The sequence below is a fragment of the Stegodyphus dumicola genome, chromosome X2, assembly GCF_044657685.1.
Source record: "Stegodyphus dumicola isolate Sdum_Otavi_A_Nest chromosome X2, ASM4465768v1".
NCBI lineage: Eukaryota > Metazoa > Arthropoda > Arachnida > Araneae > Eresidae > Stegodyphus > Stegodyphus dumicola.
In genome coordinates, this window is record NC_140781.1 from 61648334 (window position 1) to 61663927 (window position 15594).

The window sequence follows — 15594 nt, forward strand, 5'->3', positions numbered from 1 at the left end:
CTAATGAATTGAAATATTGACTTTTTCCTACAATGAAAGAACATATCCTATACATTTATATTAAAATAATATATGAAAGGAAAGTCCAAAAAATACTTACCAGCAGCCATGGATACAATGCTAGCTTTATATATATTTAAAAGTGATCCCAGTTCACCAACGGCAAGTATCACCTTTAACTTTGCAGTTCCACATGCTTTTTTCATTTTGCATATCTCTGCATAAAGTTCTGCAAAAGAGATCAGTAAGCAGAATTCCATACAAATTGTACCCATCATTTTAAAATTTACGCAACACCAATGAAGGAAAAAAAATTCAAGGAGACAATTAAATATACATGAGCTTAATTGTATTAGCATAAATTTTAATAAAGAATTTCCAGGGCTTAAATGGCTAAAAACAGCTGTTAACTATAGGCTAAGAATGGCTTATTAATTATAGGCTTTAAAATTTATTAAACTAATGCAATTCTAAACACTTACTATTATTAATTCACTTACCTAAAGAAATAACCTAGGTTTAAAATAAGAATCAGCTAAATTACAATCAGAACACAGGATCACTGATTTACTGGAGAGAAAAATATTTTTTAACTGCTTTTCCCTACACATCAAATTTAATTCAAGTCTAAACTAATAATGAATAGACTTTACTTGTTAAGGTCGTTAGCAAAATCTTTAATAGACTATTATTATTTCCTTTTTACCAAAACTATAATCAGCTTTTTAAACAATATTTAACTCCATATTCTGTTACAGTAGGGCACTGTGATAGAATATGCAGTTAAGACATTATTAGTGATGATGAAGTTGTTGATCTATTGAATGAAAAGACATGCCTAAAACTTAGAGATTGGGGATAGTTTTTTTATTTTCACAGTTTTTACTTTTTTTCTCTGCAGCAAATCAACATTTTAAGAAATTTTAACAGAATTAATTAACAAGTCTTTTCCTGAAAAAATACAAGAGAAGCACATGCCCCTCATACACCCTAAAAAAGAGGATCATTATACCCCCATATCAAGAAATACCTGATCCCTGACAAAAATTTCAAAAAAAAAAATTAAGATTAATGAGTTTCATAACATAAATATTACACCTTATAATTAATATTTTAAATAATATAAGTCCTTGAATAGTTTTAATAGTTTAGAATTTTAATTTTGTTTCTTAAGTATAACTAAAAGTGAGGTTGTAAATACCCATTTATATAAACTTAATCTAAAAATTATGAACATGAATTAATAAACCAATTTAAATTTTCAATTTTTTTTAAAAATAGGAGCATAAATTTATGTTAATAAAAGTAATAGAAAAAATAATAACATTAAAAACCTAGACGTTCTCAAACATTGAAAAGTTGCATTTAAATCAATTCTTACAGTTCCCCTGAATGTGACTGGATTGGGCAATTCTGTATGCTCTTACTCATTAATTAAATTTTTATCAACATTTTCAGAGAAAATGGATGATTAAAGCTAATACTTTCTTCTAAAAAAAAAAAAAAAAATTCTTTATCAAAAAACTTTTTTTATTTGTTTATGAATCTGATATCATTGTAAAAGCTTTCTATAGCACTGCCAGCACACAATTAATCTTTGAGGATATAGCCCTACTTAATTCAAATATCAAGGAACAGTTTAGTAGCATATTCTTATTCCCCGCTGCAGCAAACACAACTTGAAATTTGGCTGACCATGTAGCATCAACTGCATTTAGCTCTTGCTGTTAAATATTGATCTTATGTAACTGTAGAGGCAGGGAAACCTTCAGCAGTATATTTGGAAAACATTCCAGTCATTTGAAATCAGCCTAACACTTAAGAGACAATTGGCAAAATTTTTCAAACTCCATTGCAACTCTATGTGATCAAGAAGCTTCCTTTAACTTTTCTATTCATATTTCATTTTACAAGATGATATCTTTGAAATATGACATAAATTTCACATATGTAGATCTGTTTGCCACATTCAGAATTTTTTACAAATGGAAAGCTAATTTAATTTTCACCTGCTGTCAAGTTACATTGACACAGCATACAAGAAACTGAAATTATATATCTAGAACTCTTCTATTATCTATATTTTAACTGAGAACTGCAACAAGTTGATTCATTAGATACCGCAGCAACAACTTTCCCAATGATGTCCATCCTTAATATCTGCACACTTTTTAAGGTCAGATACCTGTGCATTTCCTTCAGCAAAACCAATGCTGGTTTTTTGCTCCAGTGTTTGGCATTTGAATGTAATGTAAACTTTCCCATGGTTACTGTGAGACACATTATGACATTGTGAGATTTAGACTATTATTTATAGTCTTACCTAGGTTTCTCAAAACTTATTTTTATCAACAACCATGGGAGTAAGAAGGAAAAACGTAGATAATATGTGCTCCAACTTGACACTAAAAAGTAGCCAGACAATCAAATACCATTCTTAATTTGTTTAACTGAGGTTATGATTCACTGCTGTGTTTACATTTTCTAAGAGGAGTTATACATCAAAAACTAAAGGTTATTAGGTTATGTTAAAGAATGTGGCAGCCTACATGAAGGCTATCCACTTAAGAAGAGAGGAGTGCCTTCTTGGAGGATTATCTAAGACAATTGGCTTGTATTTGCATTTCACATGGGACAAACCATGAAAACCAACCACACAGCCAGCCTATTTACATGAAACTGAACCCATGTCAAATTTCCACTATCCAGCCATTCAGCCACTGATGAGAAGACTACAGTAGAATGTCCGAGATCCAGATGTCCAATATCCGGAATGATCTAAAATCCAAACCTCAAAACTGCCAACCACTTTTTCTTTATTTTTTTTTAACCTTCCAGCACGCGCATATGCGCAAAATTTATGACAAATTCAGCTTTTAATGCACATTTTTCGCATATCGAAGCTAAGATGTCTGAATGTCATCTCTATTCCTCCTTTCTATCCTTCCCCACATCATGGAATGTGCCAACAGGAAGTCATTTGACTTTTTTTTCTTTAACTGGGCTTTTGTGCTACGTGGCAGCTTTTTCATAAAAGTTACGACACGCGCGTGGTTGTGTTTTAAAATTCGGAAAATATTTTTTTTCTCAAGTATTTTATAATTTTGTGTTATTAATTGCCGTCTATTATTTTAATTTGAATACATTTGTCTCTGTAAATTTTATATCAGTTTTCATGGCAAAAAAATATGTGTAACCAGCTGATTTTGCTCGGATTCTTCAAGAATTATCTGATGAAGAAAAGAAAGACAAGGAAACCTTTGGATGGGAGAACAATAGCGATTTCCATTCTTTATTTTCTTTTATTTCTATTTCTTAGAAATAAATAAAAACATTAAAGTTAGTTTAAAGTGCGTGCTTGTAACCAGTAAAAAGTAAATTTCCTTGCAGAAGTAAGTAATGCTAAACTTACTTTTTTTCCTACCAAGGTGTTTTCCTTTTTTATTGTCTATACTTATCTTTGATGAATATTAAAATTAGCATCAATTTTAAAATATAATTATTAAATAATAAATTTAAAATTTTATATAATGAAATACATCATTGCATTTCCATCTCACTAACATAAGAACTTAAAAATAATTTACTTATATTTGAATGTGATATCATTTGTATTTTGCAATAATAAGATTAATATTTTATTTCTTAACAAATTTATTATAAATATTCACTCATTTCTGTCGTTTTTTCGTGCCCAAAACTGTAAAATAACGGATGTCGTTAAAAAATACGACGTGCGCGTGCTCATGTAAAATTGCCAAGTGCGCATGCTGGAAGGTTAATGCTTTATGCATGCACATTTGATTCCCCCGCAGGCAAAACATGTGGACAGTCCCGATTCTTAATTTTGCTTTTCCATCTTCAATGGCCAGGCAGCCCACGATGGGCCCTTGTCTTCCTCAGAGCCGAATTCCTTCTATCCTTGGCCATAGACATCCAGTTAGTTATTTTTAAAATTCTTAAGTCTGTTTCCAAACAGTCATGCCACCTAAGTTTAGGTCTCCCTCTTTTTCGGGTGCCGAATGGTCTGGCCGAGAAGATCTTTTTACTTACACGATTTTCATCCATTCTGTGCAGGTGTCCCGCCCATTTAATTCTCTGAATCCTTATATATATAGTTTTTTAAAAGATTTATACAGTTCAGAGTTAGTTCTTCTCCAGACATTGTTACATTTTATGCCACCAAAAATAATTCTCAATTTTTTTCTTTCAAAGACAGAAATGATACTTTTAACTTTTTCTGTCATTGCCCAGGTCTCAGCAAAATATGTAAGAATGGGTCTGATTAAGCTTTTGTAAATTAGAATCTTCGTTTTTCTGCTAGTGAAGTTGGACTTCAGGTATTTTTTTAGACCAAAAAAACATCGTTTAGCATCTGTGACTCTACTACGGATCTCAGGCATTAAATCTTTGAGAGTATTAACTTCTGATCCTAAATATTTAAATTTGCTAACGGTTTCAAATTTGTAATTCCCAATTTCAAAATAGGGGCTGCTGTTATTATCACATGGCATGTACTTAGTTTTATTTAGATTGATGCTAGATGCATTTTGCTGGCTGCAGCCTCTAGAGATGTAAAAGCCTCTCTAAGTGACTCGAGAGTATGTGCGACTATGTTAACATCGTCAGCAAACGCAAAAATTTGAACAGACTTGTTAAAGATAGTTCCACGAGCATTAATGTTGGAGTCTTTTATGATTTTTTGGAGGGCAAGGTGAAAAAGCAAGCAAGCCAGTGCATCACCCTGTCTGAGCCCATTTGAAACAACAATAGGCTCTGAGAGATTATTCTGAATTTTAACCCTAAGTTTTGTCTCAGTAAGTGTAATGATGACAAAATTTATAAGTTTTTCAGAAATATTTTCTGTTTACTGAGTTGTAGGCATTCTTAAATTCAACAAAAAGATGTAATTTCCCTTCAGCACTAAATAAATACCTTGTTATTGAAGAAACAATAATTTAGCATAAATTTGTGTGATCAATTATTTGGCTCCATAGCTGCATATCTGCTTGGCGTACATCTCAAACTGAAACATTCTAAATACAAACATCATAGATTTTACACCTACTAATATTTTATATCCCTGAAGTCAAACTGGCAAATCATTATTTATTATATTTTGTTTTCATCACCGCATGTTTATCAACACATCAGAACTTGAGTAATCACTCATGCAGCAATGCCCACACAAATTCTTTAAAAAAAAAAAAAAAAAAATTAGTAATTTTTTTAGTACAAAGAGTATGGTAACCTTTTTTGTTGACATTATTACACTTTACAATGATTACAGATTTAAGTTAAATGCACTAGAAAATATTGAAGAGGAAGAACTAAATAAAAACTTCTTTACATATGCTAAAAATTGATTTTGTTAATCATACTCAAAGATTACATTTACTATTTGAATTAAGAATAACTGATTTGTTTTTCACATAAACCCAGATCCGGCACCAGACATCGTATGGCCACACTGGGTGGTAGAATTTAGGGAAGACAAAATTTTTGGAATTTAGAGAAGAACCGAGTAACAAAATTAAAGGATGAAAATATTTTTAGAATTCAGGGAAAGCACTGGGACCCAAAATTTAGAAGTGGCAAAAATTTAAAACTTAGGGAGGCGTTTGGCAGCAGAATTTAGGACCCGCAGAAACTGCATCAGGCAGTAAAGATATCTAGCTTTGGCCCTCGATAAGCCACAAGTATATGTGGAAATTTTATATTCAGAGTTCCAATAAGCCTTAAGCATATGAAAAAAAAAAAAAAAAAAAAAAAAAAAAAAAAAACATAAGTATAATAAATAACTAAACTAATACAACCAGGGCTTAATTGCCTCAGTGCACAATAGAAGCAAGACAAAATTGAGAGGAACTTCTTGTCTTTCGTCGCCAATCTCATGATATGTAGCCAATAATGTATAGCAGAGGATATTAAGCTAGGTTAAAATTATACTTAACTGATTCCACACAATTTCAGCCAACATATAAGTTTGCACTGTTCCTTAACTTTCTGATTTGATCCAGATTAATTATTTTTTGCAGGCTGTTTTTATGACAGCAATTTGATGAAAATTAAAGTTTCAACTTTCGATCCAGTCAAAAAGAGATTCTAGTTTTTTAGCTGCAACAGGATCTATAACGCAAAAGCATGTTTCAATGTCCATTAAACAAAAAGCAGAACTGCTGCGAAAAATGGTGGGTCAGACAGCATCGCAGAGGGGGTGTGCCATTGACGGGTCAAAAGCTAATGGCAAAATCTAAAATATTTCATTGAGAAATTAACTTAGAAACCGAGCGCATATATTCAACATCAATCAAAAGACACCAAAATCTGTAGTTATGGTTCGTGAGAACTCTCGACATAGTAATTACAGGACTTGAACAACAGAACTTTGAAACTGAATAAGAAATTATGTATATATACACAACTAAAGAGAACATATTAGCACAAAAAAGTAACTTAAACAACTTACAGCAAAAGGATGTTTAATAAAGTAAACAAATAAATATTTTTTTCGTAAAGTTTGTTACCTTTTATATCATAAATGCTTAATTATTTCATAAATCATGATTTCACATTTTTAATTTTATAATTTCTATATGCCATCCTATAAGCTTTAAACTGATGATCTAATATCCAGAAAAATCCCAAATACGGAATCGCCGAAGTCCTGACGAGTCCGGATCTCGGACTTTGTACTGTATTGTTTATTTGTGCATGATGTATTAAAAGTGGCAGAATTTCTACTTAAGGTAATTTATTTGCTACACAGAGGTACGATCTTCCTGACACCCAAAATTTATTTACACATTTTATAAATAAGCTTCAGAAAACCCACTCTTTTGTCTAGATTAGTAAGCTATGAAAATTTCTCATGCTTTGCTGCCATCCCCTTAATTGCTTATGCTATATAAATGTATAAGCCTACCACATTGATGAATATTGTGTGGTTTGTTGTGTGACCCTGCAAAAGTAAATATATGGATCTAATCTGAACCAAGATTTAATTGACAACACATATAAATGAAATATGCACATTTTTTATTATTTTTTTTTACATTCAGTACTTATTTTTTAAAGCTCTATAATTTTGATTTTGCCATTTAATTTATTCATCAATTAATACAACTAAAAAAATCATAAAAATATAATCATTGTATAAAAAATTTCTAATAATAAAAATTATTTTAAATTCTAAATTTGTACTTCTGTTTTTCTTACTATAATGAATTTTTAAACTGCAGCACTGATATGAAAATGATATCACATTAAAAATTTATGGTTTTAAAAGTTTAAGTATTAATAATTATGCTGAATAAATTTTGCATCAAATTTTAAAAGGTTTCATTTCATTTAGGAAAGACAACAGAAATTAAATGTATCCATAAATTTGGATTATTGTTAAAAATTTTATACTTTGAGAATGAGATAAAGGTGAACCATGAATTAAACAATTTTGAATGTTAGAAAATGATATAAAATTGTATTTTCGAGAATTAAATATAGAAAACATTAAAGGCTATGATACTTTGGTGATTTGTTAAAACCAATATGAAAATATAATGAAGTTGAAAAATTATAATAAAAATGATCGAGTTGTGAAGTAATTAGGATATTTGAGAAACACAAAAAAATTAGCAATGCCTTCACTGGGATACGAATTTGGACCTCTCAAACATGTACCGAGTGTGCTACCATTACACCATGAAGGCATGCAGAAAGGTGGGAGAAAATACTTTAATACACTCCCCTCCCCCTTTCAAAAGGCAACTGGGAAACAGGGGACCTAATTGCCAAATCCTGGTGGTGAAAAACATCAACTACCTTTTTAGTTTGGGTGCTACTGTAGAGCTATTAGGTAATTTCGATGCTGGAAACATCAACAATGAGCAACATCCTCATCGGAACTCGAACTTAGACCTCTCGAATACAAGCTGAGTGTGCTACCGTTATAAAGTATTTCTCCTGCCGTCTTTGCATGCCTTCATGGTGTAATGGTCAGCATGCTTGCCGTGTATTTGAGAGGTTCATAGTTTAAGTCCCAGTGAGAGCATTGCTCATTTTTCTTGACTCCTGCTTTAAAAAAATACCTAATGTCTCTACAACGTTAAACCACGATGGCATGCAGAAAGGACAGAGAAAATATCTTATACAGCAGAGTACTTGAAAACCAAAATGTATAGGGAAAATTAATTTGAAATTATAGTATACAGTGGTACCTCAACATACGAGTGCCCTAATATACAAGTGTTTTGAGATAAGAGCCACCCAGGGAGCGATATTTTGCTTCGAAATGAAAGCAAGATTTGATATACGAGGAATCGCACACTACACCATTGCACACGACCGCAACATGCACGCGCATGTTGGTGTCGTGTGCAGCGTCTAACAGTTTCTCCCACCTCAGACTAGACTTGTTTCTCTGGGAAAATCCAAGGGTCTGGAGGTGGATGAGAGAGATGTGAACGAACTCGTCGAGGAACTGCCTCAGGAGCTGACAACCAAGAAGTTACTCAATCTATATTCGCAGCAGCATACGGTAGTTCAACAAATTCAAGCACATTAGTTTTGAAGAGGAGCCAGAGATGGAGGAGGTTATCCCTACAAGAGATATAAAGGAGATCTTGGGAATGTGGGAGAAAGTTGTAGAGTTTGTGGATAAAAATCACCTCGAAAAAGTTGCAACTGGTCGTGATTCAGAGTTGTTCAACGAAACTTGCCTAACTCATTTCCGCAATATCCTGAAAGGGAGGAAGAAATAAACCTCCTTGGACAGTTTTTTTAAACGATATGCAGGTGAAAATGAGCAAAGTGTGATGAAAGACCAGTGATGAAAATTAAGCGTTTCGGTAAGCACTTCACTTTTTCTTTTAATTATGTTTTTATAGAATATATATTTGTTATTTATAAATAAATGTTTCTTCTTGTAAATACATTTTTTATTCAAAAACACTTAACAAAAACAACTGAGGTGGTGTTTTGGGAACTGGAGCGGATTAATGGCATTTCAATTAATTTCAATGGGGAAAATTGCTTTGAGATACAAGCAATTTGACATACGAGAAATGTTACGGAACGAATTAAACTCGTATGTCAAGGTACCACTGTATGTGGAAATTTAGTATGTGTGAATTTGAAATTATAGTATATGTGAATTACTGAACAACTTAAAAGTTAAGAATACTGAATGTTGTATGAACTACTGGTTCAGAGTCACAGGAGTGTATTTGTAACTCTCAGTAATTATTCCTTTCACCCTTTCATATGAGAAAGGTTGAAGGCTAAAACGTAATATTTTTAAAATTGACTTATAATTTTTCTGTTTTGGAATGATTTAAGCAATTTTCAAAGGAGAGTTATCTTTTGTAAGCAAAGGAAGCCTTTACAAATAATTGCACCCCTTCAATCACTGGCACAGTAACCATCAGTTAGTTATGGTAAATATACCCAATCCGATAAAAGTGTTTGTTTCTGGAGAAATATAGAACCTTCAGATTGTGTAAAATAAGGAACTGGAAATGAAATATAACAATGTAACCTTACTTTAATAAAACATAAAACATTACAATATTTACAATGTTAAAAAAATAGATTATAAATATGAAACTTAGTATTTTATAAAATGTTTAGATTTGTCATAATTAATCAAGATAAGTAAAAGCTTTTTATTTGTTGTATTTTGTATTAAAAGTAAGAAAAACCTTCTCTGCAAAGTCACAGTCATTTGGACTTCACAAAAACAAGAACTTTTTTAATTGGACTGAATTCTTAAATTTCATTACGAATTGAATTCATTAGGAAAAAAAATTGTGATTATTCTGCAAAAATATAATGCAAAAATATAATTTATTAATTTCGGTTGCCCGAAAGCTTCTAGAGATGGGGCTGTATGCCAAAAACTTGATGCTTGTGTCTTGCTGACTACAGCACACAAAAGAGCATACTTAGCATGGTTCAAACAACCTTACACAAGACTTAGGTGGAACACAGTGATCTTTACAGATGAGTCTATATTCAGTCTGGACACTAAATTTTTGCATACCTGTGTCTGGACAGAGCCTGAAACATAATACCACCCCTCCCTCATTCAGAGGAAAGGATCATTACAGTGATGGAGGTGTAATGGTTTGGACATACATTATGTTAGATGGCGCACGCTCTAAATGTGTTACAGAAAGCTTTCATGACTGCTATGAGGTATACAGGGATCTTATGAGCATTATGTTGACTATCCAGAGGTGCATTTGGTTTGGGGTTCCTGTTAATGAATGACAATGCTCGTCCACATACGGCTCAGCTGACTGGTGATAGAGTGGCTGGCCAGACCTCCTGAAGCTTAATACTATACAGCATGTCTGGAATGCTCTGGGCACTTTCATCTCATCAGCCCCCTCCAAGAATCACCCCAGATTGAAAACTGCCTTGCTGCAGAGTACAATCAACTGCCTCCTGTCCAGCATGCCATCATGCTGCGAGACCTGTCTGACTGTGAGAGGGGCTATAGTTCATTTTCAGTTCAATATCACAGCATGGGTTTTAGACATCCTGTACTATCAGCTTTACTGACAATCATAAGTTTACAAAATGGCTTTTCAATGACCCATCTCTTCTCAGTCATAAATGTATATTCATACCAAATTTCATTAAAATCTGTCCATTAATTTTTCAGAAATTCCAGATAATGTGCAAATTCTCTTAATTTTGTGCTAAGTGTGACTTTTTGACTGTGAATTATAGTCGTGATAAACAAAGGCACTCACAGTTCTTGGTACCAAATAATTTTTTTAACAGAAACTTATATATTTTCTTTTAAAATAAGAACTTTTGCATAACAAAAATAATTGTTCATTGCCTAATTAGATTCGATTGTGAATGGAATACTTAAAAGATGTTTTAATATAGATCAATTATGGATTGAAATCTGTCTTTACTTCGGACTCAGTATAAAATATTAAAAACAGTAAACCTGAATGAAATTATTATATTACTACCCTTTGCTACAGCAACTCTTAATCAATGTAAGCAACAAAATTTCTTAAGCTGGTGGATATTCTTTAAAAAATTTGTGGCTTAAAGAAAGATGACTGAACAAATTTTTAAATTGCCAAAAAATTACTCTTAATTAAAAGGTTTGATCAAAAATAAGTAAAAAAAAGAGAAAAAATTGTATTAGAAAATAAAATTTATGACACAAAACAAATGAAATCTACACAGTTCACCTAACCAAAAAGCAATTTTCTAATGTTTTGTACATTTGCGGGTATAATTCAAATAGAAAAATGATTTAATGCAACAAATTGTAGATAACCTCAAAATATGCAAAATATGAAGCAGCATTTCATTTAGTAAGGTTTATTTTAATTACTACATTATTTATGTTAAAATCTCTCCTGCATTTCTGACGTTTTGTCTACTTCACCAGAATATATATATGAAGTGAGTTTTCAATAAGGAGTGAGACTCTAAGAGGACTGGGAGCCTCAACCTTCTTGAGGAAACTTTTTATTACTGCTTGCCTTTAGAACTGCTGCCATCACCTAGTGAGCATCTTTGACTGTAATTAAGTTAGTATTCATGGGATAGGAAAGCCAGGTTGTCAGACTTTTAAATTTATACTTCGCCTTGTAAATAATTTGAACTATTGTTGTCTGCCTATCCTGCAAGTAGTAAAAATTAATTTTGCTAATTGTTTTATTTCCATAACTTTAAGCCAAAGTGCAATTAAATCATTAATTCTTTCAACATGTTGCACTTACTTAGTGATCTGATAATAGAATGGTTAAAAAGCAGGTCAAGAATTCTCTGTCAAGCAGAGATGGTCAGACTAGTTTTCAGATGAAGCTAAACTTTAAAGAGTGTAACTTTACAACTTCTTAAATATTCAATAATTGGTAAGTGATCAAACTAATCTTTTTAATGTTAATTTTGTTTTCTCAGACAGCAAAAGGAAAACATCAGGAAAGTAATAAAACTGAGTACAGTTTTTAAGACTCTCAGTAATATAATAAAAATGAATGCTCTCTTTTCTCCCAGATTATGTTTTCTAGCAGTGAAAAACCTGTTCATAAATTGCTCTTAAGCATCCATTTCAGCCTTTACTCATATTATTATAACCAAAAAGGGGAACTAACAGCATGTCTATTAACTCCTATGTTCTGGCATACTTTGTGGGTTTACCACTAAGAGCAAAGCAGTTTAGATTAGATCTTATTTGAATTTATACTAAAAATTATATTACTATATCAGAGTTGACAGCTTTTCCTGATAAAATATTTTCTTTCTTCCCCTTCTTTGTAAATTTTATCTATCAGAAGTTTTGAAATGTACTTTATTTTTTACATAATTTGACCATGTGGGGCAGAGGGTAGCCAAGTGCTCACTTGTCTACATTGCTGTTATTTTTTTTAACCATACAGACCTATAAAATGTTAGACTTCACAAATTTTTCAAAATTGATTTTTTTTTAATATTTAAAAATGCCAAAATATGAATATTTGCAGTATGTAAAATACTTTTATAGTAAAAAGTATATGACAATGGTTTCAAAAGTAAAGGCTGCATTTTTTGGACAATATGTATGTATGTATCTATGTTTTAATATATTTGAAAAACACATTTCTTTCACAAAAGATGAACAAATTTTGAGTGAAATTAACAGAAGTCTGGTTTTTATTTTATAAAGTGATTTCAGACTACTAATAGGGCTGGTTATTTACCTTCCCATTCTCCATGAAGGACTGAATTACGGCATATCACAGCATCAATTTCTGTAGCACCTTCAGCTATGCTACTTTTGATTTCCTCACATTTTACAGACATATGACCTTGACCACTTGGAAAACAGCCAGAAACAGCAGCAATAGGTAATTTATGTCCTAGTGATGCCAAGGCTTGTGCACATTCTGCAACTCGAGAAGGGTACACACAAACAGAACCAACAGTAAGTTCTGGAATAAAAAGAATGAAATAAATGAAATATTCATTAACAAGAGCATTTAACAGACAAAATAAATAAATAAAATAAATCTGATAGCTTTCAGATTTTACATTACGTCAAACGGTCATTTTTTTAACGTTTTGTGTGTTACCTTTATTTATTAAATATCATGCTCTTCGCACTTAAACCATAAAATTCAGTTCAACAGCAATATCGCAAAATAATTTTAAAATGAGTATATCTTTAAATACACAGTCTCACGTGCTGGAGATAAAAAAAAAAATTTGTTTTCTTGTACAGCGTTGCCATTGTACGCTTTGAAAACGTTGAGTTCATTAATCAAAAATTCGTTAAAGTTTTACAAAATATGAAAAAGATAATAAAACAAATTCCAAATTTGGGTTTCCAGATGCCCATATTCGGGTGGATACGTACGTTATACAAAATTTGATGGCTCTAGGTACCATTGTTTTTTATATCACAATGTAAGAAACATATATACATTTATGCAGATTCTTCATTATTTAATTTCTTTAAATATAATATAAGATTCTTATATTTGGTGGCAACAATCTGAAAAGACATTTAAAGTTTTCAATGCAAAATGCCAATAATCCGGACCTCAAAGCTACAAACTTTCTGCGCATGCGTTCCTTTGACGCATGCGCGTAAGACCTTTACGGCTGCGAATATGCTTGTGCGCGTGCTCAAAATACGTTTACGAGTGCGCGTTTAATGTGTAATGGATGGTATCAGCTAAGCTAAAATTATCTAATTATCTATTTCAGTTAATGTTGCAGATTGCGTTGTTCCTTAATCTTCGAATTGGATCCGGCTAATTATTTTTTGCAGACTGTTAGAGCAATTTTATAAAAGTAAGCTTGAACTTTCGATCATGTCAAAAAGAATTTCTGATATATATTTATTAATATGTAAAGGATCTACAAAGCGAAAGTATATTTCAAAGTTCATTAAACAAAAAGTGGAATTGCTGCAAAAAATGGATAAAGGCATATCCTTTGTTTATCTAAACTGTAACGTTTGTTTATCTAAACTTTGTTTATTTTTAACGCCGCGGAGCGCAATGAATTGGAAGTTGATCTGTCAGCACCATCCTTATCTTTAGGGCAATTTTTTTTTTTATTTGGCTTATAATTCCTTACTAAATGTAGTATTTCATCTCGATGTACTCCGTCTTTGATTTGATTTAAATCAAATTCCTCGTCATTATAATTCGCTTCCGATAGCGAAGAAAGTGACAGAGGTTATTGAAAACGAAAAAATTTCAATTGACAAATTAGTCGGTAGACACAGCAATTATAGGACTTGAACAGCAGAACTTTGTAACTGAACAAGAAATTATGTCTGTTTATAGAATTAAACAGAATGTATTATCACATAAAAAACAAAGCAACTTAAACAACTTACATTGAAAGAAATGTTTAATAAAGTAAACAAATAAATATTAAGCTTTTTTTTTTGTAAATTTTGATACCCTTTAAATCATAATTGTTCTTTATTTCATAAATTACGGTTTCATATTTTTAATTTTATAATTTCTGCATGCCATCTTACCAGATTTAAACTGATGATCTATAATCTGGAAAAATCGATAATCCGGAATCGCCGAAGTCCCGACGAGTCCGAATTAACGACTTTTGACTGTAATAAGTAAAGTGTTCTATAATTTGATTATTCTGCATATATTATTACACAAATAAATTAGAAGAAAAAAGTTCATTGAATAAAATTTCTAAAGATATACATACTTTTAGCACAATGTAAACAAATGTAACCGTTAGCCCACAATTAACAACAATGTAACCATCAGCCCAAATGCTCCCAAAATGTGTATGTGCTTGTAAATGGGGGGGGGGGAACACACCCGTTCGGGAGTAATATAAAATCTGAAAGCTTCCAGATTTTTTTTTTTTTTTTATTTCCTATTTTTATTTATTTCTGAATTTGGAATAAGGTTCAAATTTTGGACAGATTTTGTAAAATATGTAGAGAATAAAATATGCAATGAGATAAAAATAAAGAAATCATTTTTACAAGAGATGCATATATATCATTACATAATGGGTTAATGGTTTCTATTTACAGTGAACATTTTTAAACTAAATTGAAAACGATCATAATAATAGATAAAATAAGAAATGAAAACAATAGTAATAATAAATAGATCACAATAATAATAGATAAAATAAGAAATGAAAACAATAATAATATATAGATAAAATAAGAATAAAATGATTCACGATTAAATATAAGAAACATGTTTCAAAATGAGAAAAACCTAACTTTGTTTTACAGTCGCTACAAGCGAGGTCCGAACTCGCAATCGTTCCCTTTGCAGTTCAGTGTGCTGATTACTCAGCTATCTGTGATATCAGTTCCTATAGAAAATAATGTAACAAATAGAAGTCACAGCAGGAATAATTTTAATTAATATTCAATAAATGAGTGCTGTATGACTTAAACTGTAACTGTCCTCGAAAATTTCGTAACTGTATTTTATTGAATACTCTTTCACAGTCAACTGCTTTATTTTAAAAGTTGTTACATTGTTGAAGTTAGTATTTGGTTATTCAATATTGGGATAGAGCTTCTTGTTACACATGAAATAACGAATATTTGTAATAATTAAGGAGAATTTT

General features: G+C 31.4%; 1 protein-coding gene across 1 annotated transcript in view; it reads right to left on the minus strand.

Moving 5' to 3' along the window:
- Window positions 1-15594, minus strand: part of LOC118181670 (deoxyribose-phosphate aldolase-like) — a 71313-nt gene that overhangs the window by 26308 nt on the left and 29411 nt on the right. Inside the window, exons 4-5 of the mRNA XM_085810108.1 lie at window positions 12714-12944; window positions 101-229 (exon numbers count right to left, since the gene is read on the minus strand). Of these exons, the coding sequence (XP_085666234.1) occupies window positions 101-229; window positions 12714-12944 (360 nt within the window). The remainder of the gene's footprint in view (window positions 1-100; window positions 230-12713; window positions 12945-15594) is intronic.